Source organism: Amblyraja radiata, chromosome 47 (assembly GCF_010909765.2).
Source record: "Amblyraja radiata isolate CabotCenter1 chromosome 47, sAmbRad1.1.pri, whole genome shotgun sequence".
Taxonomy (NCBI): domain Eukaryota; kingdom Metazoa; phylum Chordata; class Chondrichthyes; order Rajiformes; family Rajidae; genus Amblyraja; species Amblyraja radiata.
Genome location: NC_046002.1, coordinates 7,750,983 through 7,767,718, shown reverse-complemented (window position 1 = coordinate 7,767,718; position 16,736 = coordinate 7,750,983). Strand labels below are relative to the sequence as shown.

Sequence of the window (16,736 nt, the reverse complement as noted above, 5' to 3'; positions counted from 1 at the left end):
GCAGGAACGGGGTACTGTTTGGGGATGATCAGCCATGATCACAGTGAATGGTGGTGCTGGCTCGAAGGGCCAAATGGCCTGCTCCTGCACCTATTGTCTATTTTGTACACCTCTATAAGATCACCCCTCATTCTACTAGTGTAGTTGGGGCATGCTGGTCAATGTGGACAAGTTGGGCTGAACTTTGGGTTCGTTTAGAGATACAGTGCGTAAACAGGCCCTTCGGCCCACCGGGTCTACGCTGACCAGCGATCCCTGCACATTAACACTATATCCTAATTTTTTACATTTACCAAGCCAATTTACCGAATGGCCTACTCCTGCACCGTCTATTGTCTATGTCGGAGAAAACTCACGGGGAGAACGTGCAAACTCCGTACAGACAATCACCAGTGGTCGGGATGGAACCCGGATCTCCGGCGCTGTGAGGCAGCAGCTCTACCCGCTGCTCCACCCAGCCGCCCCTTAGGCTTGTTGGGACTTTTTCCCCATAATCCCGTATTGATAGAGGATGGTTGCCATTCCTTCCTTTCATAGTAGCATGCTTTGTTGTACAGGGCGCTACACAAATGCAGCTGTTGGTGACTGATTCTCGCTGTTTCACTTCCAGGGTCGACCAGGACAGTGCTTTGCACAACGACCTCCAAATCCTCAAAGAGAAAGAGGGCGTTGACTTCATTTTGTTAAATTTCTCTTTTAAAGTGAGTACCATCGGGGAGCGGAGTTTGTGTGTCGTCGGGAGGGCCACCATCCCTTTCCTGCGCCAGTCTTTTTCATTTTAGTCTAATTTATGGATCCAGGCCCTTCGGCCCGCTGAGTTGGTGCCGACCAGCGATCCCCGCACACTAAAGAGCCCGTCCCACTTGGCATTTTTTTTTTTTCGGCGACTGCCAGCATCACTGACTGATGTCCTTTCTGTCCTGGGCCTCCTCCATGGCCAGAGTGAAGTTTACCGGTAATTGGAGGAGCAGCATCTCATATTTCGCTTGGGCAGTCTGCACCCCAGCGGCATAAACATTGCCTTCTCCAATTTCAGATAGTCCTTACCAAAGATCCTATATTTCAAAGGTTATTTTTCAAAGGTTATTTATTGGGCACATACACCTAGGTGTAGTGAAATGCTTCTTGCCAATGCAGCACATAAAGAAAGAATACAGACATAACATTAATAAGAGATTTAAACATAAAGAACATCCCCCCACAATGGCTCCCACCATGAGGGAAGGCACAAAGTCCAGTCCCCAACCCCAGTTCACCCATAGTCGAGCCAATTGAGGCCTCCACAGTTGCCTCTACGGAGGCCCGATGTTCCTGGCCGTTCTCGCCGGGTGGTGGTGCTCCGGCGTCGGGAGAGTCCTCACAGCGGCTTGGGAACCCTGGAACGACCGCTTCCGTACTGGAGGCCGCGGCTTCCAAAGCCAACAAGGCCGCGCCGGTTGCAGCTCCACAACTGGCGATCTCGTCGCGAGATCCCAGGCTCCCGGTGTACAGTTCGGCGCCGCCGCCCGCAGCTGGCCGCTCCTCAGACCCGCAGCTCCGCGATGTTGTTCCCGGCGGTCTCAGCTCACCGGAGCTCCAGCGCGGCGACCCAGGCAAGGCATCGCCCGCTCCACGATAGCGCTCTAGCGCTGTGCCGCCGCCGAAGCCGTGGTTCTGGGCGGTCCCCGACAGGAAACGTTGCTCCAGGCCCGCTGGTAGGCCGCGAGGACGGGTCGAAGCTGCAGCCCGGAGAAAAGCTGCCTCTCCGACCAGGTAGGGACCCTGAAAGGTAGTTTCCCCCTTCCCCCCCCCCCATCCCCCACATAAAAAAGTCTAGAACTCCAGAAACAAAAACACTTTAACTAACTAAAAATAAAAAAAAGATTAAAAGACAGACAGCTGCTGGCTGGTCAGCCGCGCACAGGTCAGCGCCCCCTGTTGGTCTGCGGAGCAAGATGGACCACCCCTGCTAAATTCAATGGGCTGACGTGTAGTACGCAACGGAGCGGAACGTGGGCCTATTTTTCATCCATTTCTGTAACCGGACCCGACCCGACTCGCAGTGTAATCAACGTTGTGGGGGTACAGTTTGTGTTAATAAATTAAATTTCTGAAAATGAGGAGAAGATTTTTACCAAAGAACTTTTATTTTTACGAGGATGTTTCCGTAACCGGCTTCCGTCTCCGCACTAGTTATCCTACGGGATCTCTGGTGCGGAGACGGAAGCCGGTTACGGAAATGGGGCCGAAAATTACCCACGAATCTGCCCATGACTGGTACGTCTTTTTCGTCGAGTGGTCTATCTTGCTCGCTATAGGATCTTTGGTTTGTACCCCAGCGGCATGAACATTGACTTCTCCAATTTCAGGTAGCCCCTACTGTCTCCTCCCCTTCCCAGCTCTCCCTCAGCCCTCTGGCTCCTCCTCTTCCTTTCTTCTTCCCGCCCCCCCCCACCCATCATCAGTGTGAAGAAGGGTCTCGACCCGAAACATCACCTATTCCTTCTGTCCATAGATGCTGCCTCACCCGCTGAGTTTCTCCAGCATTTTTTGTCTACCTTAGATCGGACTTTGCTGGCTTTACCTTGGGCTAAACGTTATTCCCACTACACTGTAAATGGCTCGATTGTAATCGGGTATGATTTATTATGCTGGCTGGCAAGAACACAACCAAGGCTTTTCACTGTACCTCGGTTAAGCGGGACAATAAAGTGCACTGAATGCAGTTCCTGCACGTCTTTGGAGTGCGGGAGGAAACTGGAGATCTCGGAGAAAACCCGGGCGGGTCACGGGGAGAACGTACCAGACCGAGCGCCCGTGGTCGGGATGGAACCCAGGTCTCCGGTGCCGTGACGCTGCGACTCTACCGCTGCGCCACGTGATGCCCCTTAGGCTTGTTGGAAATGATCTGCACAGAGTGGACGCAAACGCTAACACATCTCTCGTTCTTTCCCGCAGGACAATTTCCCTTTCGACCCGCCCTTTGTACGAGTCGTGTCTCCAGTGCTCTCTGGAGGGTGAGTACGATTTTCCTCAAATGTTGTCAATTGCAAAATTTATTCCGTGGAGAAATAAATCTGGCAAGTGGCGGAATTAAAAAAATAAAGCAGAACGGGAGAAGAGAAAAAAAGAAAAACTTGGAATGGGAGGTGCTCTTCGGTTAGACAATAGACGTGATCATGGATGATCGTCCCCAATCAATAACCTGTGCCTGCCTTCTCCCCATATCCCTGGATTCCACCAGCCCCTAGAGCTCTATATAACTCTCTCTTAAATCCATCCAGTGACTTGGCCTCCACTGCCCTCTGTGGCAGGGAATTCCACAAATTCACAACTCTCTGGGTGAAAAAGATTTTTCTCACCTCAGTCTTAAATGGCCTCCCCTTTATTATAAGACTGTGTGTGGCCCCTGGTTCTGGACTCGCCCAACATTGGGAACATTTTTCCTGCATCTAGCTTGTCCAGTCCTTTTATAATGTTTCTATAAGATCTTCCCCTCATCCTTCTAAACTCCAGTGAATACAAGCTTAGTCTTTTCAATCTTTCCTCATATGACAGTCCCGCCATCCCAGTGATCAATGTCGTGAACCTACGCTGCACTGCCTCAATCGCAAGGATGTCCTTCCTCAAATTAGGAGAGCAAAACTGTACACAATACTCCAAGGAGCTCATTGTAGACTTCAGGAAGTCCAGGGGCGGCACGCACACCCCCATCCACATTAACGGGACGGAGGTGGAACGTGTTTCTAGCTTCAGGTTCCTGGGTGTTAACATCTCCGAAGACCTCTCTTGGACCCACAATACCTCAACTCTGATCAAGAAGGCTCACCAGCGTCTCTTCTTCCTGAGGAGACTGAAGAAGGTCCATCTGTCTCCTCAGATCCTGGTGAACTTCTACCGCTGCACCATCGAGAGCATCCTTACCAACTGTATCACAGTATGGTATGGCAACTGCTCTGTCTCCGACCGGAAGGCATTGCAGAGGGTGGTGAAAATTGCCAAACGCATCACCGGTTCCTCGCTCCCCTCCATTGAGTCTGTCCAAAGCAAGCGTTGTCTGCGGAGGGCGCTCAGCATCGCCAAGGACTGCTCTCACCCCAACCATGGACTGTTTACCCTCCTACCATCCGGGAAGCGCTACAGGTCTCTCCGTTGCTGGTCCAACAGGTCCAGGAACAGCTTCTTCCCGGCGGCTGTCACTCTACTCAACAACGTACCTCGATGACTGCCAATCACCCCCCCCCCGGACACTCCTCCCACAGGAAAAACACTATGTCTGTATATATTCTAATGTAAATATTTATTCAAATCATATGCTATGTCGCTCTTCCAGGGAGATGCTAAATGCATTTCGTTGTCTCTGTACTGTACACGGACAATGACAATTAAAGTTGAATCTGAATCTGAATCTGAATGTGGTCTCACCAGAGCCCTATACAACTGCAGAAGAACCTCTCTACTCCTATACTGAAATCCTCTTGTTATGAAGGCCAACATTCCATTAGCTTCCTTAAATCTGGCAAGCGGCAGAATTATAAAAACAAAATGGAACAGAAGGGAAAAAAAAAGAAAATCTTGGAAGGGGAGTTGCTGTTCGGTTTTTAGCTAAAACACACTCAAGTGTTTGGTGAAACGGTCACTAAGTTACTGCTTGTTTAAGAAGGAAAAATACCTGATATATATTCACAAATGTTCAATTAATGTAAGACATAATCTAATTCAATTTAAAATTGTATAGATTATATTATTCAAAAACAAGATTGAACAAATTTTATCCAAATATATCCGCCACTTGTGATAAATGTCTAGCCCAAAAGGCAACTATAACACACTCCTTAGTTTCCTGCATAAAACTTTATAGATTTTGGAAGGATATTTTTGAAATATTTACAAAATTATTCAAGACAAGAATGGAACCTAATACTGAAATGATTATATTTGGCGTAATGGAAGATGGGAATAAATTGAACTCATCTCAAAATCTATTCCTTAACTATGGTTTAATAATAGCAAAAAAATTAATTCTTAAATTTTGGAAGGGTACATCAATACCAACGCTTAAAATGTGGATTGCAAGTATGTTGGACACCGCTCATCTTGAGGAAATGCGATTCCTCCTAATGGATAAATCAGACCAATTCATAACGAGTTGGTCTCCATTCGTCGTTTTTTTGGAATCATATGGTGCAACATAATTGTAAAAAATAACTGTTTCAGGACTGGACGAGGGTTGGTCAAGATTATAAATAATGATCTCCTTTTCTTTTTTTTATTTTATTTTATTTTCTCTATTCTCTCTCTCAACTTTCTTCATTTACTCGTTTTCTTTTTTCACACACTATATATTTCACATCTTTCTATTCTTTACTATCTAACTTCTTTTTCTTATTCTAATCTTTTTTCAGTGTAATAAAAAAAAAAAAGAAGCTGTACATAAAATGCATTATGAAAATATATATTAGGCACTTTGGTGCCATATGACTGTACTTACTTCTAATAAAATAAAATATTTAAAAAAACTGCAGATGCTGGGAAAATTGAAGGTAGATAAAAATGCTGGAGGAACTCAGCGGGTGAGGCAGCATCTATGGAGCGAAGGAATGGGTGACGTTTCGGGTCGAGACCCTTCTTTCGAATGAATATTCCTTCGCTCCACGGAGGCTGCCTCACCCGCTGAGTTTCCCCAGCTTTTTTGTGGGAAGAAGGGTCTCGACCCGAAACGTCACCTATTCTTTTGCTCCATAGATGCCGCCTCACCCGCTGAGTTTCTCCAGCTTTTTTATCTACCGATAAGTTACCGCTTTGTCTCCCGAACGAAGATTCCTCTCCACAATATCTAACAACTTTTGTTTAAATCTGCAGCTACGTCCTTGGAGGGGGAGCCATATGCATGGAACTGCTCACGAAACAGGTGAGTGGGCTGTCAGCTTACCAATAAGTAAACCTCGCGCGGGAACCTCTGGAGACTTTGCGCCCCACCCAAGGTTTCCGTGCGGTTCCCGGAGGTTGCAGGTGGTTGCCGGAGGTTGCAGGTAGGGAGACTGACAAAAAAACTCCGGGAACCGCACGGAAACCTTGGGTGGGGCGCAAAGTCTCCAGAGGTTTCCGTTCAGGTTTCCGAAGTGGGACAGGGGCATTACAGTCTTACAGTTCAGCCCACACTGACCAACATGCCCCAACTACACGGCAGACACAGAGGTGCAGCGGGTAGAGCTGCTGCCTCACAGCGCCGGAGACCCGGGTTCCATCACGACCATGGACGTTCTCCCCGTGAATTTTCTCCGAGATCTTCAGTTTCCTCCCACACTCCAAAGGCGTACAGGTTTGTAGGTTAATTGGCTTGGTAAATGTAAAAATTGTCCCTAGTGTGTGTAGGATATAGTGTTAATGTGCGCGGATTGCTGTTCAGCACGGACCCGGTGGGCCGAAGGGCCTATTTCCGTGCTGTATCTCTAAACTAAACCAAACCAAAGTTCAGCCCAACTTGTCCACACTGACCAACATGCCCTAACTACTCTAGTAGAATGAGGGGTGATCTTATAGAGGTGTACAAAATAGACAATAGGTGCAGGAGTAGAGGCCATTCGGCCCTTTGAGCCAGCACCGCCATTCACTGTGATCATGGCTGATCATCCCCAATCAGTACCCCGTTCCTGCCTTCTCCCCATATACCCTGACTCCACTATCTTTAAGAGCCCTATCTAGCTCTCTTGAAAGTATCCAGAGAACTGGCCTCCACCGCCCTCTGAGGCAGAGAATTCCACAGACTCACAACTCTCTGTGTGAAGAACTGTTTCCTCGTCTTTGTCCTTAATGGCCGACCCCTTATTCTTAAACTGTGTGTGGCCCCTGGTTCCAACCTGCTTCTCATCTCCATGTAGCTCAGGGCCTCTAGTCCTGGCAACATACAGGTACAGCAGGCAGTGAAGAAAGCGAATGGCATGTTGGCCTTTATAACAAGAGGAATCGAATATAGGAGCAAAGAGGTCCTCCTGCAGTTGTACAGAGCCCCAGTGAGACCACACCTGGAGTATTGTGTGCAGTTTTGGTCCCCTAATTTGAGGAAGGACATTCATGCTATTGAGGGAGCCCAGCGTAGGTTTACAAGGTTAATTCCCCGGATGGCGGGGCTGTCATATGCTGAGAGAGCTAGATAGGGCTCTAGGGGGTAGTGGAGTCAGGGGATATGGGGAGAAGGCATGAACGGTGTACTGATTGGGGATAGAAACATAGAAAATAGGTGCAGGAGTAGAGGCCATTCGGCCCTTCGAGCCTGCATCGCCATTCAATATGATCATGGCTGATCATCCAACTCAGTATCCGGTACCTGCCTTCTCTCCATACCCCCTGATCCTTTTAGCCACAAGGGCCACATCTAACTCCCTCTTAAATATAGCCAATGAACTGTGGCCTCAAGTACCTTCTGTGGCAGAGAATTCCACAGATTCACCACTCTCTGTGTGAAAAATGTTTTCCTCATCTCGGTCCTAAATGATTTCCCCCTTATCCTTAAACGGTGACCCCTTGTTCTGGACTTCCCCAACATCGGGAACAATCTTCCTGCATCTAGCCTGTCCAACCCCTTAAGAATTTTGTAAGTTTCTATAAGATCCCCCCTCAATCTTCTAAATTCTAGCGAGTACAAGCCGAGTCTATCCAGTCTTTCTTCATATGAAAGTCCTGACATCCCAGGAATCAGTCTGGTGAATCTTCTCTGTACTCCCTCTATGGCAAGAATGTCTTTCCTCAGATTAGGAGACCAAAACTGTATGCAATATTCCAGGTGTGGTCTCACCAAGACCCTGTACAACTGCAGTAGAACCTCCCTGCTCCTATACTCAAATCCTTTTGCTATGAATGCTAACATACCATTCGCTTTCTTCACTGCCTGCTGCACCTGCATGCCTACTTTTAATGACTGGTGTACCATGACACCCAGGTCTCGTTGCATCTCCCCCTTTCCTAATCGGCCACCATTCAGGTAATCACAATGAATGGCGGTGCTGGCTCGAAGGGCCGAATGGCCTACTCCTGCACCTAGTCTCTATTGTCTATCCTGGTAGATTGTTCGCCGACATTAAACTTTGCACCTTGTCCCCAGGGCTGGAGCAGCGCCTACTCCATCGAGTCTGTTATCATGCAAATCAGTGCAACGCTCGTGAAAGGGAAGGCCAGGATCCAGTTTGGGGCCAATAAGGTAAGGGAGGTACGCATGACAACTTTTTTACCTTACACCTTCCATTTTTGTTAATTCTTGTGGAGCTGAGAAGGGAAAGTCATCTCCAAGCTACGGCTGTCCATTGCCTGTGGATGTTGCAGGATGCTGTAGAATAGAACTGTCTAGTCCCACCTACCTACCTATGTACCTGCCTCAACTGCCTCCTCTGGCACCCTCCACCCTCTGTGAAACAAAAACATTATTAAACCTTAAACTTAGGTAGAGAAAAGTGCTGGAGGAACTCAGCGGGTGAGGCAGCATCTATGGAGAGGACGAGAGAAATAAGTGACGTTTCCGGTCGAGACCCTTCTTCAGACTCTGAACCGAAACGTCACCTATTTCCTTTGCTCCATAGATGCTGCCTCAGCCGCTGAGTTTCTCCAGCATTTTTGTGAAGAAGGGACTTGACCCGAAACGTCACCTATTTCCTTCGCTCCGTAGATGCTGCCTCACCCGCTGAGTTTCTCCAGCATTTTTGTCTCCCTTTGATTTTCCAGCATCTGCAGTGCTTTCTTAAACAAATCTTAAACTTATGTTCTCTGGATCTCTCTTTCCCCAACTCTGAGCTACAGACTCTGGGCATCTACCCAATCTATTCTTTATCATGACTGTGTACAGCTGTATAAGAATGCCCCTCATCGCCCTGCGCTCCAGGGAATAGAGACCCAGCCTGCTCAACCTCTCCTTCTAGTTCAGGCCCACGAGTCCTGGCAACATAGAAACATAGAAATTAGGTGCAGGAGTAGGCCATTCGGACCTTCGAGCCTGCACCGCCATTCAATATGATCATGGCTGATCATCCAACTCAGTATCCCGTACCTGCCTTCTCTCCATACCCTCTGATCCCCTTAGCCACAAGGGCCAATCCTCGTAAATCTTCTCTGCACCGATAATGTGGTGACCAAAACTCAACACAATATCCTAAATGTGGCCTCAACAATATCTTGTATAACAAGACAAATTTCACTACACCGTTTGGTGTATGTGACAATAAATGTCCTTTGTCCTTTTCGACCTCCTCACGTCTATACTCAGTACTCTGACTGACGAAAGCTAAAGTGCTTTTGGGCCACGCGTGTCGCGAACTATGTACCTGCACGCGGCGAGACCAGGCGCAGGCTCGGCGATCGTTTCGCTGAACACCTCCGCTCAGTCCGCCTTAACCTACCTGATCTCCCGGTGGCCCAGCACTTCAACTCCCCCTCCCATTCCCAATCTGACCTTTCTGTCCTGGGCCTCCTCCACTGTCAGAGTGAGGCCCAGCGCAAATCTGTAACTTTCGATAGCCCGTGCTTTCTCTCACCATCCCCCCCTCCTCCCACCAGTCTTACTGTCTCCGCCTGCATTCTATCTGTCCTGCCCCCTCCCCTGACATCAGTCTGAAGAAGGGTCTCGACCCGAAACGTCGCCCATTCCTTCTCTCGGGAGATACTGCCTGTCCCGCTGAGCTACTCCGGCATTTTGAGTCTAACTGCGCGCCTAGATTGCTCTGATCTACACAACACGCTGCAACTTGAATGTTTCTTAAATAGCCTCTGAATGGCTCAGTCCAAGGCAAATGAGAAGTGAATGATGACTTTTCCACGATGCTCTAACCAATGAATGCTTAAAGATAACTTATTAATGCAATAATGTGTTATTGGATGAGGCAGTAGATAGAACATGCCCTCTGATGAATTTTTGAAGATGTGTGGGTGAATTTAGTTCAATTTAGTTTAGAGATGCAACACGGAAACAGGCCCTTCGGCCCACCGAGTCCGTGCCGACCAACAATCCCCGACAATTTTACCAAAGTCAATTACAAACGTGCACGTCTTTGGAGTGTGGGAGGAAACCGGAGAAAACCCACGCAGGTCACGGGGAGAGAACGTGCAAACTCCGTACAGACAGCACCCGTGGTCAGCATCGAAACCGGGTCTCTGGCGCTGTGAGGCAGCAGCTCTACCCGCTGCTGCCTCACAGTTCTCCCTGGTGTTGTGGAACATAGAGCAGTACAGCACAAGAACAGGCCCTCCCATCCACAATGTCTATGCCAAACATCGAAAATAGGTGCAGGAGGAGGCCATTCGGCCCTTGGAGCCAGCACCGCCATTCATTGCTGATCGTCCCCAATCGATAACACGAATGCTATGTTAAACTAATCTCCGTCCCCTGTACACAAGCCATATCCTTCTCTCCCCTGCACTTGCACACATGCCCAACCAACAGCCTCAAATGCCACGATCGTATCTGCCTCCACAACCACCCCTGCCAGCACGTTCCAGGCACCACCCCGCCACTGTTTAAAAAAACTTGCTCCACGCATCTCCTTTAGACTTTGCCCCCTCTCACCTTTAGGTTTCAGTCTTTGACATTTGCACCTTGTGTGAAATCTATGTGATGATCTACCATATCTATGCATTTTATAATTTAACAAAGTTCGATCACATCCCACCCTCAGCCTCTGGCACTCCAGAGAAAACAATCCAAGTCTGTCCAACCTCTCCCTGTGATCCAGTAGACAATAGGTGCAGGCCATTCGGCCCTTCGAGCCAGCACCGCCATTCAATGTGATCATGGCTGATCATCCCCAATCAGTACCCCGTTCCTGCCTTCTCCCCATATCTCCTGACTCCGCTATTTTTAAGAGCCCTATCTAGCTCTCTCTTGAAAGTATCCAGAGAACCAGAGAATTCCACAGACTCACCACTCTCTATGAGAAAAAGTGCTTCCTCGTCTCCGTTCTAAATGGCCGACCCCTTATTCTTAAACTGTGTGTGGCCCCTGGTTCTGGACTCCCCCAACATCGGGAACATATTTCCTGCCTCTAGCGTGTCCAAGCCCTTAACAATTTTATACGTTTCAATGAGAAATTCCTCTCATCCTTCTAAACTCCAGAGTGTACAAGCCCTCCATGTCTCTCCTGCAACGGGACGGCCAGAACTCCCGGTGTGGAGTAACCAACGCCCTATAGAAACATAGAAAATAGGTGCACAGGTGGCCCATTCGGCCCTTCGAGCCTGCACCGCCATTCAATATGATCATGGCTGATCATCCAACTCAGTATCCTGTACCTGCCTTCTCTCCATACCCCCTGATCCCTTTAGTCACAAGGGCCACATCTAACTCCCTCTTAAATATAGCCAATGAACTGGCCTCAACTACTTTCTGTGGCAGAGAATTCCACGGATTTACCACTCACTGTGTGGAAGAAAACCCCTCTAATCTCGGTCCGCAAAGATTTCCCCCTTATCCTTAAACTGTGACCCCTTGTTCGGGACTTCCCCAACATCGGGAACAATCTTCTTGCATCTAGCCTGTCCAACCCCTTAAGAATTTTGTAAGTTTCTATAAGATCCCCCCTCAATCTTCTATAAAACTGCAACACAACTTCTCGACTCTCTTAGACTCGGCCGGTGAGGACCAGCATAACATACCATAGGCCTCGATAGACACAAAGTGCTGGAGTAACTCAGCGTCAGGGTCAGGCAGCGTCTCTGGGTGACGTATCGGGTCGAGACCCTTCTTCAGGCTGAGAGCCGGGGAGGGGTGGAGGTGTGAGAAAGGACCAGACAAAGCAGAGCCTGCATCGATGACTTAGGAAAGGTGGGGCCCACAATGGTTCATTGTTGGCTGGAGACGGGCTGACAATGAAGGGATACAAACATAAACAATAGGTGCAGGAGTAGGCCATTCGGCCCTTCTGGCCAGCACCAATCATGGCTGATCATCAGCAATCAGTACCTCCGTTCCTGCTTTCTCCCCATATCCCTTGATTCCTTTAGCCCTAAGAGCTAAATGTAACTCTCTCTTGAAACGGTGAAATTAGCAAGAGTATCAGATGGGACAGAGAGGGAATGTTTTCTCCCCATATCCCTTGATTCCTTTAGCCCTACGAGCTAAATGTAACTCTCTCTTGAAACGGTGAAATTAGCAAGAGTATCAGGATGGGACAGAGAGGGAATGCAGCGGTTTACTTGAAAGTAGATAAATTAATATTCATACCGCTGGATTGTAAACTGCCCAAGTGAAATATGAGCTGCTGTTTCTCTAGGTAGCGTGTGGGAATGTCCAGTGAGGCTGGGAGATGCTACAGGAGTACACTGGGCTCTTTTCTAACCAGTCTTTTCCTCCTTTCAGTCACAGTACAGTTTGAGCAGAGCCCAGCAGTCCTATAAATCGCTGGTCCAGATTCATGAGAAAAATGGTAAGAACTGCAAACAGGGAAGTCTAAACCCCAACCACGTGTTAGGCTTATCACCTTTAAGCTTTGCGGGTGGTGCCTCTGGCCTTTTGTGTCGGAAGGAACTGCAGGTGCTGATTTGAAACTGAAGATAGACGCAAAAAGCTGGAGTAACTCAGCGGGTCAGGCAGCACCTCTGGAGAACATGGATAGTTGACGTTTCACAGAGTGCTGGAGTAACTCAGCGGGTCAGGCAGCATCTGTGGAGAACATGGATAGGTGACGTTTCAGAGTGCTGGAGTAACTCAGCGGGTCAGGCAGCATCTCTGGATTATTAAGGAACTACAGCTGCTGGTTACACTGTGACTGAAGAAGGGTCTCGACCCAAAACGTCGCCCATTCCTTCTCTCCATAGATGCTGCTTCACCCGCTGAGTTCCTCCAGCATTTTTGTCTACCTTCGATGTTTCCAGCATCTGCAGTTCTTAAAAATTTCCCTCCTGGGATAAATATAGTTCTATCATATCTTATCATAGAACAATGAAATTCTTAAGGGCCTGTCCCACTATGACTACCTTATTGGCGAGTTTAGGAGACTGTCCTGGTCTTGTTGAATCGCTGAAAAGTTGTCGTCCTTCGACTATGTAGAAGACCAGCTTCGACTATCAACGAGCCATTGAAATGAGCAAAGGCGAATATACTAACCCTATCCACAACTACCTTCGATAACATGCCAACCTACTATGACCTACTTTGACTAAACCTACGACTACAAATGTATAGATTTTCTCCATGCCGGACAATTTTTGGGCGCGGAACTTTTTTCAACATGTTGAAAAAATTTCCGCAACCATACCGAGGCCGCATGCGGGAACTACTCTCAACCGTGAAGGAGACTCACCGGAAACCAGCTGCGACCATGTTGCGAGCTTGTGGCGAGCGCAGTCTCCTAAACTCGCCAATAAGGTCTCCATAGTGGGACAGGCCCTTTACTTGCAGCATCTTTAAGGGCCTGTCCCACTTTCACGACCTTTTTTTACTCGTGGACATTTTTCACCAGGCTAGAAAAAACGCCCCGACCTACTCGATGCCACGAGTACCTACGACCAGCATCACAACCTGCCTAAGACCTCGTGTCGACCATGCTGCGAGTATGAGTCGAGGGCAAACTCAGCAGAGGTCGTGATCCACCTGATTCTGCTGCTTTTGCACTGACAATTTAATAACTGGCACTGAGTAATAACTCTGGCACTGGCTCAGGCCACTGCCCTGGACATTTTATGACTGTGTTTTACTTGTATTTTAATGTTGCTTTTTTAACCAGCACTGTTTTTTAACTATTCGTACTGTTTTTTTTATCAGGAACTGGATTTTTAAAAAATCGTTTGTATTTATGCGTAAAATGTTTAAGTTTTATGTGCGATGCTCCGGTATTCCCTGGGAAACGTCTTCCCATTTTGCACAGTACAAGATGACAATATAGGATGATGCTGATGAAAGTGGGACAGGCCCTTTAGTTGTAGAGGCAGCCATTGTTGACGTTTGACTTCTTTGTGCCCGCAGGTTGGTATACCCCGCCCAAGGAGGATGGTTAACCCGGCCGGCTGCCCTGTGTGTGCTTCAGGACCAATTAAGCTGCACCAGTTGGGGAAAAAACTCCATTTTATCAGTAGCTGCCTCTTCCCCTGTGAGACGGATGGGCCTCAATCGGACTCTTGGATCATATACTCACTATAAAATAAAAACCTGTATATACAAGTATACATCTGTACACTCACGGACAAATACTGCAAACTCCTTGTCTGTTGCCAGACCCTGTTCTCGGCATCCTGCTCCTGCAGACTCTCAAATCCACTTCATGTAAACTGGATTTTGAATAGATTCGGATCAATTTTACATCTAGTTTTTGTTTCATTTTTGCCCCTGTTCCCCCATACCCACTTCCCTCTCACTAGGCATCAATGTGGACCTTTAATTTATTTTTTCTTCTTCACACGCACCTTTTTTTTCTCTTTTTTGTTTTTGTTGTTTAAAATGTATGCTGGTTTTGTGAAGATGTGTATCTTTCTGAAACAATAATTACAGTTTATTAATGACTGCAGCTTTTTGTTTTCCTGCCTGACCCTGGGGGCTCCTTCCCTGGTGTGTTTTGTGATGTGTGTGTGTGTGGGGGGGGGGGTGGCGGGGAATTTGCAATGGTCTCTGCATCTATCTATCCTCGCCTTGTTGGAGATGTCTCAACATCCAGGGAGTAGACTTGCCCGGTGGAGAAGCAGAGCGAGCAGAGTGCGACTGCGGTTGCTCGGGGCAACTCTACATGGTGAGTGGACTCTTGGTCTCTGCTGATGGACGGACTCGTGAATGTCTGCCCCCCCTCCCCCCTCCTTGCCAATTCATCCCTCTCCTCCCCCCCACTCTGCCCGTGTGTCAGACCACGGTGTGCCACGTCTGTGCCCCTCCCCCGCCATTGGCGATGTACGGCAGGCGGCTTCTCCACCGACGAGCCGCCCAGTACTCTGGAATACCAAGGGCCGATACACATGCTGTGTGTTTATCCATTCATAACTTTATTCTTGAAGTATCGGTTGCTTTGTCCCCTTCGCTCAATGCTTGCTTCAGTTGTCATCGGACTGGGAAAATTTCAGGATGTGGGGCTTTTTGTTGTGTGTGTGTGCGCGTGTAGAGAGAGAGAAACAAAAACAGTCTTACTCCACAGAAGTTTAAAAGTCAGATCCTAGTCTAATCAGTTTTTAAGAAGGAACTGCAGATGCTGGAAAATCGAAGGTAGGCAGAAGTGCTGGAGGAACTCAGCGGGTGCAGCAGCATCTATGGAGCGAAGGAAATAGGCAACGTTTCGGCCCTATTTCCTTCGCTCCATAGATGCTGCTGCACCCGCTGAGTTCCTCCAGCACTTTTGTCTACCTAGTCTAATCAGACTCTGTTTCTTAAGGGATTGGACAGGCTAGATGCAGGAAGATTATTCCCGATGTTCGGGAAGTCCAGAACTAGGGGTCACAGTTTAAGGACAAGAGGGAAGTCTTTTAGAACCGAGATGAGAAATCATTTTTTACACAGAGAGTGGTGAATCTGTGGAATTCTCTGCCACAGAAGGTAGTTGAGGCCAGTTCATTGGCTATATTTAAGAGGGAGTTAGATGTGGCCCTTGTGGCTAAAGGGATCAGGGGGTATGGAGAGAAGGCAGGTACAGGATACTGAGTTGGATGATCAGCCATGATCATATCGAATGGCGGTGCAGGCTCGAAGGGCCGAATGGCCTACTCCTGCACCTATTTTCTATGTTTCACCAGTCAGATGTCAATGGATGTATACTTAATTGGCACTCAAGACCTCTGGTGTTGACTTGCTTTCTCCAGCATTCTCCTCATTACAATTATGTCTTTTAACTTTGATGGCTTGAGAAATAGACATTTCATTCAGCAAAAGCAGGTTACAGTGCGACTGGGTGAATGAAGGCCTGTACTTGGATTGTGTGTTCTCCAGCCATCTCCAGTATCAATATATTATCGCCAGAATAACAGGGGAGTTCTTCATTCACAGACTGTGACCGGATACGTTCTCTAAACTAGCATCCAAACCGGGTTCATTCCTGGGATGGCGGCACTGACATATGATGAAAGAATGGGTCGACTGGGCTTGTATTCCCTGGAATTTAGATGGATGAGAGGGGATCTTGTAGAAACATATAAAATTCTTAAAGGGATTGGACAGGCTAGATGCAGGAAAAATGTTCCCCATGTTGGGGGAGTCCAGAACCAGGGGTCACACACAGTTTAAGAATAAGGGGTCGGCCATTTAGGACTGAGATGAGGAAAAACCTTTTCACCCAGAGAGTTGTAAATGTGGAATTCTCTGCCACAGAAGGCAGTGGAGGCCAATTCACTGGGTGTTTTCAATAGAGTTAGATTTAGCTCTTGGGGCTAACGGAATCAAGGGATATGGGGAGAAAGCAGGAACGGGGTACTGATTGTGGATGATCAGCCATGATCATATTGGACGGCGGTGCCGACTCGAAGGGCCAAATGGCCTCCTCCGGCACCTATTTTCTATGTTTCTATGAATGGCAGTGCTGGCTCGGAGGGCCGAATGGCCTCCTCCTGCACCTATTTATATTTCTAATCCTCACAAAGACATGGAGATGCCTGCCTCGTCACCTCGAGGATTTCCCACACACACACACTCCCCCCCCCCCCCCTTCCCTGCACTCTTTCCTGTTTCGATCACGCTGAAACTTGCCGCTTGTTTTAGTACCTCAGCCTCATGGCATCCGATCACACTTCCCTTCAGTATGGTTCCATCCATCTTTTGATTGCCCAGGACTCCTGTTCAAAGGAATAAGACGACGCATTGTCACTGGAAA

General features: G+C 48.1%; 1 protein-coding gene across 1 annotated transcript in view; it reads left to right on the top strand.

Moving 5' to 3' along the window:
• ube2q1 (ubiquitin conjugating enzyme E2 Q1) overlaps positions 1 to 14,459 on the top strand; it is a 48,827-nt gene extending 34,368 nt beyond the window's left edge. The window contains exons 12-17 of the mRNA XM_033015876.1: positions 611 to 701; positions 2,938 to 2,996; positions 5,842 to 5,890; positions 8,081 to 8,176; positions 12,317 to 12,383; positions 13,922 to 14,459. Coding sequence (XP_032871767.1) covers positions 611 to 701; positions 2,938 to 2,996; positions 5,842 to 5,890; positions 8,081 to 8,176; positions 12,317 to 12,383; positions 13,922 to 13,953 — 394 coding nt within the window. The 3' untranslated portion in view covers positions 13,954 to 14,459. The remainder of the gene's footprint in view (positions 1 to 610; positions 702 to 2,937; positions 2,997 to 5,841; positions 5,891 to 8,080; positions 8,177 to 12,316; positions 12,384 to 13,921) is intronic.
• The last annotated feature ends 2,277 nt before the right edge of the window (positions 14,460 to 16,736 follow it).